The sequence below is a fragment of the Vitis vinifera genome, chromosome 4 (genome assembly GCF_030704535.1).
Source record: "Vitis vinifera cultivar Pinot Noir 40024 chromosome 4, ASM3070453v1".
NCBI classification, from domain to species: domain Eukaryota; kingdom Viridiplantae; phylum Streptophyta; class Magnoliopsida; order Vitales; family Vitaceae; genus Vitis; species Vitis vinifera.
The window spans coordinates 5,204,551-5,215,753 of NC_081808.1; the positions used below are offsets into that span (position 1 = coordinate 5,204,551).

Sequence of the window (11,203 nt, forward strand, 5' to 3'; positions counted from 1 at the left end):
TTTACTCAATCAAAATGTAGCCTAAACTAATGAACATTCAATACAAGCCTAACTTAATTCAACCTTTAGCCCAAGATGGTCAACCCATTCCCATTTATATCAAAATCTAGTAAATAGTACATCATTTGTGATAATAATAAAAGAAATTAATTTATCTTTTTTTTTTTAATAATATAATATAATTATATAATATTATAAAATATTAAATCGAGTTCAATCACCTTAAGTTTTCTTGGGTCAAGCCTTAAAAAGTACGAAAAATATTTGTTCAAATCCGCCAAATCATCAAATTGAGTTTGGATTGGGGTGGACTTGGACTAATCCACCCAAGTTACATCCCTATTTGGTGATATGCTTTGAATGGTTGAATAATGTTAGAGTATTGTTTGTATATGAATTAATACATTTTGTTGGAAGAGGTTCGATGCATCCAATTTTTATACATGTTTGATGAATAAAATTAGAGAAAAAAAAAATGGACTGATGCTTTTTCTCTCTTTTGATGGACATGTAAAATGATACAGCTTCACTGACAAATATCAAATTCTTTTCTAACCAAGTTTTAGGTTTATTCTCCTCAGCCAAACAGAATGTAGAATCATGTGAAACACATCAAATCTCTTGGCAGGCTGGTTCAGCTCAAAATGTCTCCTAACAGCTCTCACACCCTCCTTGAGCCTCGTATACTTTTCCTCAGATATTGCTTGCAGCACCTCCTTTAACCTCGGGATCTCCGATGCCTCCACCTTAACAGAGAATGCTTCCCATCTCAACACATCGCTGAATGGCAAAACATAGTGATCGGAGAGTATCACAGGAACACACTCGGAGTAAATGGCCTCGACTATTCTGGGGCTGGCCACCTCGTGGCCGCTGGGGCACAAGCAGTACTTGGATTGGAGCATGAGCGAGTAGTAGTCCATGTCCTTGGGGAGGTATTCATAGACGCGGAGGTCAGTGTCACGGCCCATCCAGTGTTGGATGAGGATGGGCCTAATTGGGCCGTGAAGCCCACCAGCAAAGAATGCCAAAAATGGACGTGGGCTGTTGGGGGGTGGAGGGGAGAGGAGCTTGGGGTTTACGTTGCCACCGTAGAGGTGGATTTCGGGCAAGCTCACGTCCTTTTGGGGGTTGAACCCTTCGGAGGTGTTGGCATTGCATAACACCCGGATTGATGTGTTGTATAGAACTGGGTGGCCCCGTGATGCGTGAGGACCCTGCCATAACAAGAAGTTTTTCCGATAAATTTGGTCTTCCAAGCGTGTAGCCCACGAGATATTGAGGACTTTTTTTGAACTTGTCTTACACCGTGTTCTTATATGTCAAGGTTTTTTTTCTATGTAGTAGTTGGAATTGGACAAAAAAGAAGTTAACTATCATGATTCATGACTTCCATTGCACATATATACCAATTTTTGTCGAAGTCAACTTGACCAATAATCATAAAAACGTGAAGGTATTCCATTTGCACCACGAAACAATTCATAAGGTACCTTTAAAAACTGTTTTAAAGAATAGCCCCCCGTTTTCAAGAACAATAAAAAATTGAAAATGTATTTTAAACCATAAAGTATAAAATAGGATTTTTTTATAACATATTTAATTATTTTAGTTGTTTTTAATTATTTTTAAAAGATAATTATATAAATATGAAAATTGATTGTAAATAAAACACTACAATAAAATTTATTTATATATATATATATAAATCCCTCCTAAAATACCAAGGGTAAGTTTGAAAACCCTTTGGAAAATCATACTCCAAAAACATTTGTCAAAGTCATGTTGACTAATCATTATGTTATTTTTTTGACCCTATGGGCTACCAATAAGAAGTTAACTTGAAGGTATCAAATTAACATCACGAAACTTTTTAGATTCTTGTATACCAAGGTTACATAAGAAACTTTTTCGAAAACGGTTTTAAAAAAATAGCTTATGAAAATATTTTTTTAAAATAGTTCTCTAATATTTTTCAAAACAAAAGCTTGTTTAAAACTTAAAATATTCTTAACTCATTTTCTATATTTGTAAATGTTTTTTAAAAGTAACTTTTGTAGGTAGAGATTTATTTTCAATCATTTTTCATATTTGGATAATTTGTTTTTAAAATAATTCTAAAAAATAAATAAAAATAACTAAAATATGATATTAGAAAACACCAAGTTTTCAAAACAATTTTAAAAAACTTGTGTTGACGACAATTGACAACTAAATGTGTTCCTAAATTTTTTTGTTTTAAAAAACAAAAAACCATTTTTGAGAACAATTCCCAAACATTCTAATTTTCTAATATTGATTTTAATTTTATGACAATTAATGGCATTGCATGTAATTTAGTATAAAACTTAGTATTCGATCATTGTACTTGGTTTGGAGAAGTATGTTGGAGGGGCTACTAATAGTCAAGGTATTATTGCCAAGAAAAATAATCAGGGAAAAGAGATGGAAAAAAAAAAGGAAAAGAAGAGAGAGAGGAGGTGAGACTCACCCAATCATGACAGGCAAGCATGAAGTGATCAGCCCCTTGGGTTGTATTCCAAAAGGGGTACTTGGTAGAGATGACGCTCACGTAATCAGACACGAATTGTCGAAGGGGAGTGAGGTTGTAGGTGAGAGGCTTGTAGAGGTACTTCACCATCCACGTAACACTGAAGGGCATGAAATAAACGTGAGCACGCTCAGCATCTCTGGTTCTGAACTTCCCATCTCCATGCTCGATCTCGTGTATGAACCTTCCTTCTATCGTATATATGTCCTTACACGGTCCATCGTGGATCATGGGCACCTCCCCTTCTTCATACACGTACACCTTCAACCTTTTCTCCATCTCCACGTAGCTCCTGTAATTTTTTCCACAACAAACAGTATCATTACATGTTCTTTTATTTTTATTTATTTTTTTGGGTTGTGTAATGATACTCAGAGGTGCCCCTCAAATTAAAGGCTAGTGGAAGCTGGAAGATCATCATATCATTTTAATGTAGAAGGTTATAGTCATTAATTAGTCATTGCTTACAATAGAATAGAGTAAGATAGAATCTACACGCTACAGCATCCAAATATCATTGCATAATAATAGCTGTGAGAATTAATAATATTGCTAGTTATTTTGGGAAATTTTTTGATGATTGAGAAGATCCTTCTTTATATGGAAGAAATTCATCTACACCTACGCATCCTTTTAGGTCCAGTCCTAACTAGGAGTCGGCACAACCTCGCCCCACTCTTTCCCATGGTCTCAGGCTTCCTCAGTTTTGAACTTCTCGATATTGATATGCTATATGTGATTTATATTTCAATGAACCAGTTTTTTTTTCGTTAATCTCAAGACCACTTGACAATTTTTGCCATCTTAAGAAAAGCAAAACCGATTTTGTCTATTCACAATAAAGCTGAGTAGTAAAAGTTTGTGGGGGTGTCCATATACCACTATCTCTTCCAATAAGTAAATAGCATGTCGCTTTTCCAGTAGCCATGAGTGAACTGAGAGGCCTGAAAGGGAGCGATTGAGAGTGCGCACTTGGCACACCTAGCGTAAATTAGAAGACTCCCTCAGTCATCACTCCTCCCTCAGTCCTACAGCACACGAAAGGGTAGTGCGCCCTAGTTGACACGCTGGAGGTGACTTCGAGGCAAAGTCGGTTTTGAAAAGTGGGAAAAAAAAAGAGCAAAACCTTTAATTATTATTGTTATTATATTCGATTCAAAAAATAGCTTACTGATAAAATGCGCCGGCGTTACGATACACGTCACCGGTGGGGACCTCATTATTATCTTCTCCGCCGATCTCCGACGATCGGTTTAGATTCGAGAACGCCTTGCGAATTGAAGCACGCGCTCGAGCGAGTCCTTCTTCCTGCCCTTGATATCTTGTCCGTTTCTTGATTTTTCTCTGTAATTATCAAGTAAATTAACCATATATATAAATACAAAAAGGAAAAAGGATCGAGTTTACGCATAGAGTTGCAGTTTAAAATGAAAATCTTGCATCACTGATTTTGCAATTCGGCACGGTGATCTGAAATCTAATAAGGAAGAAAACACTTTGAAATTAAAACGCGAGAGATGCTCAAATCGTCCAATGAAAATTTTCCGTCTTAATCGTGGCATAAAAAAATCAGTCTAAATCATCGTGAAATCATAATATATAGAGAGAGGTGAAACTTACAATGAGAGTATGGTTTCTGAGTCGATTGACGTAAAAAGCAGGAGGTTGAGAGGAGAAAACAGCTCGGACCTCATGAGAGGCAGTGACCTTGGTCTGCAACTCGATCGTGGCCACTGAATCTCCTGGTTCGGCACCTGAAAACTTTATGGACTGACTATAATGGCCCGAAACTATGCAAACCACAACCACCGACGCAACGCACAGACAAGAAAGGAGCGAAACAAGCGTTCCATAGTTAGTCTCCATTCCAATACCGTCAATTCACACCACCTCTTTTTCTCTGTCTGCTTTCTCTCTCAAGAAACCAGAAATTCTGTTGTGAGTGATCATCAGACTCTAGGACGCACGTTCAAGTCTGGTGTTTGGTTAGCCAGAATCATTTAGTTAGGAATCCTCCGAGCTGTGGGCATTGAAATGAAGGGAGAGAGACAGACAGAGACAGAGCCAGACAGAGACGAATGCGAGAAAACGGTTGTAAAAGCGAAGTGAAAAGGCGGGGGGAGCAGAGACTGGAGAGAGCTCTCTTCATGGTCTGACATTTAAGGCGGAAAACCGGAAAATGATAAAATGTTGAATTACGAATTTGACCCTATATTTGGAAGGATATTACAGTGTGAGCCAGATATACATTTTATTTTCCCCTAATTTTTTTTTTTTCCCATCCCTTCTAAATTTGAATTTCGATGGCAACATGAACCCACCTTACTTAGAGTCTATTTGATAGTAATTAAAAATTGTTTTTAACAATTTTAACACTTAATTTTCTTTTTTTATCATTTAAGCATTAAAAAAATTAAAAACGTTTTGTAAAATTACTATCAAACACACTCTTAACAATGGTGATATGAAAAATAGTTTTAATCGAGTTTCAATGTGAAAATGTATTTTTCTTCCATATTCCAATAATTTGAGAACTAAGGAAAAATCCATCACAATTCCTCTAAAGGAGCGTTACATTATTGATCTCTAATTTTTTGGGTGGGCCATTTTAGAATCCTAGGTTCCTTCTCTTTCGAAACTTAGATGAAAATATCTAAATGACCCAATCCCCAGATGTCAATTAGGAGGCTCATGCATAAGCAATGAATTTATCTGCTTCCCCGCCTACTTCAAATCTGCCACATCCATCCATCAACTTCACCAATGCTAGTCTATTATCCATTCTTTATGATCTGCCCTCTAAAATTAATGGATTTTGGGTGGGTCCTTGTCTCTATTTTTAAGCTAATCATGGCTATAATATAACATTACATGAACCCTGTTCTCCTGCTTAGAAGAGATTCCAAGCTGTACACAGAAATATTGAATCATAATGGAAGTTGGATGTTAATTCTCCGGAGCCATATCGAATGCAACACCATGTGCAGTACATCAAACCTCTTGGCCGGCCGATTCAGCGTGAAATGTCGTTGCACTTGCATCACTGTCTTTTGCTTTGTTAGATATTCTTGTATGGGAATTGCTTGCAAGATTGTCTTGGTTTCCGGTATCCTCGCGATGGGAATGTGAACTGAAAATTGGCTCCAGTCAAGAACATCGCTGAATGGCAACGAGTAGTTGTCGGAAATGATCACTGGGACACAGCCTGCGTATATTGATTCCACCACTCTAGGGCTAGCAACTTCGAATCCACTAGGGCACAAGCAAAATTTGCTTCTCCCCATTAGTTCAGTGTAGTTTAGGGTTGTGGGGAGGTACTCATGAACTTGGATGTCCTCGTCTTTTTCTTTCCAGTAATGAAATAGTATGCTCCTTACTTTGCCATGGGCACCGCCTGCGAAGAAGGCAAGGATGGAACGATTGGTAGGGGGTTGGCCCAGGTAAGGCGGCCCCAGCATTCTATAGGGGACGAGGATTTCCGGCAACGAGACGTCGCGGACCGGTTTGAACCCTTCACTGGTGTTGGCATTGCATAGAACTCTGATGAAGTGTCGGAAGAACTTAGGGTTGGCAGCTGAAATTTCAGGTGCCTAATCCAAAAATTAAACAGCTTAGTGTTGTACTCATTCTTCATCCAAACAGGAACATACGAAGAAAAGAAAAGAAAAGAAAGGAAAAGAAAGGAAAAGAAAAGAAAAGAAATTATGCATGATGGAATTGAGTAGTGAGGCATGCTATCATTGGAATAACGCGTAATGTGAGAGTGAAGTCAGGCTTCTTTGGGAGATCAATTTTCCTTCATTATGAAACCTAACAAACTTCAAATCATGTTGTAGTCTGAACCCTAATCTTCTAATTGCTTGAAATATATACGTATGATTAAGCTGGAGAAAGAAAAGAGTGGCATACCCAATCATGACAAGAAACCATGAAATGATCAGCCCCACTGCTTCGATTCCAGAAGGGATATTTCCTTGATATTACGTCAATGTAGTCTGCAACAAGTCCCTGCAGGCGAACCCGAGAGTAGCTGGCGGAATTGGTGTAGGGCTGATAGACGTAGCGAATGATGTTGACGACACTAATGGGGATGTAGAAGAGCATGGCCTCATCGGGATGGCGAGCAGAGAAAGGGCAGTTCTTGCTTTCCAACTCATCCATGAACTGCCCCTCAATGCCGTAGATTAGATTCATGGGGCCAGAGTGGAAGAGGGGCTTTTCTCCTTCCTGGTAGGTCCATACCCTGAATCTCTTCTCCATCTCTATGTGACTCCTAATCATATCAGCGGGAAATAAGAAAAATGATACCAAGATATCCTTTCCGAAGAATTCATAAACTTATGCATGAAAATATTTATGTCAAGATCATGGCTTGAGCAAATATTTAGTAATTAATGCTAGTTTTTTCATGTATATACAAAAATTATGGAGTCTAATCCAAGATACTTGTCTTAAAACAATCTAATTTCATTTTTCAAAACTCAGATTACTTTCAAATTAATCGGTTGATTGAGTTATATGATTTAAAATTCATTCACAATTTTTTATTTTTATTTTTCTAGATACTTATACCAAAATTTAAATGGTAAATGAAATAAAATTTCAAGATAATAACAAAAAACAAAAAACAAATTTATATGTTATTCTAGAATATATATATGGTCAAATTAAAATTTAATATTTTTCCTTAAAAATATATTAAAAAAAATATTATTATATAGAATAATATAAATTACAAATATAATGAAAATATTAAATTGTGTTTGGGTCAAGACTCAGGTCGTCCAAACTTTGCTCGAGCCCATCCTAAAATGAGTTTAGCTTGAAAAAATTTAACTCAAATTTAACAAAGTATTAAAAATGATTAGATTCATGAGGCCATAGTGAAAGGGGGGTTTTTCTTCTTCCCGATAAATCCATAGTTTGAATCTCTTCTCCATTTCTATGTGACTCCTAATCATATTTGCAGGAAATAAGGAAAAATTATTAGAAAACATTATTGGAGTTAATGATACAAAGACATCCTTTAGAAAGAAATAAAAAATATTTAGTAATTAATGCCATATTTTTCAATTTGAGCTCATTATTAAGTGCTTTTTATTTAAAAAAAAGTTATAAGCTATTTTAACAAAATAATACAAAGAGACATAAGTTCTTATTTAGTTTTTTTTTTTTAAAATCTAATATGATGATCAACTTAAACTCACTTCAAATTAAGAAACAATCAAATCGAAGTAAATTCTATCCAACCTTTAAACCAACTTAAACCTAATTTTATTTTATTTTTTTGAATTATACAACATATTTGGGTTGATTGGGTTATATGATTCAAAATCCATCCACAATTTTTTTTTTTAATTGAACTTTTTTCCATATACTTGTACCAAAATTTAAATTAAAAATGGAATAAATTTTAATGATAATAACAAAAATTTAAAATAAATTTATATATCATTTTAGAAAAATAAAAAAAAGAGTATGTGATCTAATTAAAATCTGATATTTTTCCTTAAAATCCAAAAATAAAGAAATGAAATGAATATTATTATATAAAATAATATAAATTATCAATAGTATAAAAATATTAAAACGAGTTATGGAGCCCAACTAAACTAAATCGAGTTCACATTAACAAAATTTAATTCAAGTATTAAAAATGATTATTCAAAACTATCCAAATGTTGGATTTGATTCAGATAAACTAAATCGAGTTCACATTGAAAAAATTTAATTCAAGTATTAAAAATTATTACCCAAAACTACCCAAAGGTTGGATTGGACTCAAGTAAACTAAATTGAGTTCACATAGAAAAAATTTAATTCAAGTATTAAAAATAATTACCCTAAACTACCCAAAGCTTGGATTGGATTCAGGTTAGGCCTGGTCAACCCTCCTAAATCATTCTCCTATCTAAAAGCACTTGAACTCCATGGAAAACGGCACAATAGATCCGAGAAAAAAAATTCAAAAATTAAGCTAGGATTTGGTGACCACACAAACAACAAAAGAAATAAAAAAAAAAGGACAAGTTTCCTAAATATCAATCTTAACGTCAAAAACAAAATTAAAAAAAAAAAAAACCAAGCAAAAGGATTATGGTTGAGCCAAATTTATATGCAAACGGACTAAAACCTAATACTAGTTCATATATTGTCATTAATTTACTTTCTTATTCTCTCACTTTATTAATTGGCTTCCATCTCGGGTCAGCATATGAACTTTAGTAGGAAGAATTTTAATTGATTCTTAGTACTGGGTTTACTCTATACTTCCTAAAGGGAACCATCAAGAAGTCAATTTCTTAGGATGAGAAAATCCTAAGGATTGAGACAGCAATTAATTGCAGCCAAGAAATAACTACTCCCCGGACTATACATCACATTTGCTTTAGTAGGGCAAATTGCAGTCTTTGTGGGAATCATGGGTGGTAGGCTGATATTGTGTCAAGCCCAGAAGGGTAATGCCAATTGACTTGGCCTTGGCCTGCCCATTCCATCTCCATACCCACTTGCTTCACCCCATATACACCCTAATCAATCATAATTCTGGTAAAGCAGGAGTGTAGACATGATGGGGTTTCTCGAGAACCATGGATGAACTTTAACACAATGTTTGGTAATGAGTAGACATGACGGGGATTCTCGAACTTTAACACAGTGTTTGGTAATGAGAAAATGGATGAACTTTAACACAATGTTTGGTAATGAGAAAGTCCTGTAGAAAGAATATATAATATGAAAGAAAATAAAATATAATTAAAAATAGTAAAAAATTTATATTTTTAAAATTATTTAATATTTGTTTGATTTTAAATCTTTTTTATTTATTTATTTTCTTTGGTTTTTTTTTTCTTTACATTTTTCGAAACCAAACATAACCTAATGGACACCAATATGCCTCCCCCATCGCATAATCAACTTCTTAGTCAGATGACTCGGTAACTCAGTGATTCTATTCACTTAGCTCCATGTTAGCTTTATTATTATTATTATCAGATATTTCAGTTTTTTTCTATCTCTCTAACAGAAGAAATCTGAGAAAAAAAAAAGGAAGAAGGAAAAGAAAAAACTCAACTGGTAAAAAGCATAAGGGTTTCTGTAAACGGGTCCTCTGGGGAAAAAACTCTCGTTCTTGTATAGAGTGTAATCACGCGATCTTCCTGCTTTCCGTATTGCCACCCGGGCTTTGGCCAAACTTTCTTCCCTCTTCTCAAAATAGCTCTTCTTCTCCAACTGAAAACAACACAAAAATACCATTAAAAGAAAATCCAAACTCCATATAAAGTGGTATCACTTTCAACACTCACACTACGTGTCCTGTTGCCATTGTCAAAATGTTTGATCAAAGTGGAGGGGAGCTCTGGGATTTCATTGAACACTTGTCTGTGTGGGGAAAGAGGAATAGTAGAAGGAGAAGAAGAGGGAGAAGAAGAAGGAGAAGAAGAATGAGAATCATATTGATTATTAATGGAAGAGAAGAAGAGAATGAGAAAGATGACGGGGTAGAGAAGTAATGGGGTAGTGCAGCTGAAGTCTGCCATGGCTAGGGTTTTTGGGGTTGCCTACAAGCTTCAGCAGCAGTGGAATATCATGGTCTCTAGGGTTTATGAGAAATGGGTTTAAGAGAAATGAGATATTGTTGCAGAACAAGTCCACCAAGCCGGTGAGACTCCTTTTCAGTTTTCATTCTTCTCACTTTTTTTTTTTTACCATATTGAGACTGTTTATCCTATACACCCATTTTGGGGGCCCACCTCCCAATCAGCACAATCTTATTGGTGGGTATCGTTAATCAATCATCAAATCAACGGTTTGATTAGATGCCAAATTTAATCATATAATATTAACAAGTAATAAAATAAAGAAGCGGTCGTAGGGGCTTATCTTAAGAGGAGGAGCTTATCCAACTCACCTATCAAAACAGAAATCTTGGGAGAACCCGGTCAAGCAGGACAACCTGGAAAGATTAGACTTTGTTATTTTAGATAAATGGGGAAGTTTTGATATCAAATGGTTATACGATATTTCATTTGGGTATTGTTGCCATTGTCAATTACCAAAAATGGGTCATGGGTCATGGGTCTTAGTTACAATCACTTCGATTGCAGGTGGGTGGGCTAATGGGCTCCAAAATTGGCTTTCTTTCCTATTTAGTAAAACCAAATTTCGCCCCTTAATCCCATTTGAGATAACTTTTTATATAAATCAAAATAGAACTTTTATGCCGACTAACATTTGTGTGACTTCTATATTTGAATAAAATTAATCAAACAAGTATAGAGTTTCAGTATCTAGTAAACGATTTTTGACCTTGGTTATAGAGTTTTTATGAGGAATAACATTTTTTTAACTTTTATATTAAGTTCATTTTTAAGTCATAAGTTCTTTAAACAAAATTAATCAAATAAACATAAATATTATGTTTGATTCCCGAAAAACTTGAAAAAAAAAATGCAAGGAAAAGAAATTTTGAAACATATAAAAAATAGATTTAAAATTAATAAATTATTTTTATATGAGACTTTAAACTTATTTTTACATATTTTTCATTTCCTCTGTAAAATATTAAATAATTGAAAAATATGTAAATTTTTAATTGATTTTAATTTTATTTGATTTTTATTTCGTATTTGTCACAATTAAATTAAATAT

The 11,203-nt window shown here is 34.7% G+C and overlaps 2 protein-coding genes across 2 annotated transcripts; both read right to left on the reverse strand.

Annotated features, from left to right (window-relative positions):
- Window positions 1-470: 470 nt before the first annotated feature.
- Window positions 471-4,700, reverse strand: LOC100252473 (probable glycosyltransferase At5g25310). Its single transcript, XM_002285201.5, has 4 exons — window positions 4,172-4,700; window positions 3,723-3,895; window positions 2,492-2,843; window positions 471-1,217 (listed from the first exon to the last, which is right to left on the reverse strand). The coding sequence occupies exons 1-4, from the start codon at window positions 4,415-4,417 to the stop codon at window positions 552-554; spliced, it is 1,437 nt and encodes a 478-aa protein (XP_002285237.2). The 5' UTR covers window positions 4,418-4,700; the 3' UTR covers window positions 471-551.
- Window positions 4,701-5,307: 607 nt separating this feature from the next.
- On the reverse strand, window positions 5,308-10,231 carry LOC100247361 (probable glycosyltransferase At5g11130). Its single transcript, XM_002285203.5, has 4 exons — window positions 9,859-10,231; window positions 9,627-9,784; window positions 6,461-6,824; window positions 5,308-6,141 (listed from the first exon to the last, which is right to left on the reverse strand). Exons 1-4 carry the CDS (start codon window positions 10,090-10,092, stop codon window positions 5,479-5,481), a joined length of 1,419 nt encoding a protein of 472 aa, XP_002285239.2. The 5' UTR covers window positions 10,093-10,231; the 3' UTR covers window positions 5,308-5,478.
- Window positions 10,232-11,203: the final 972 nt, after the last annotated feature.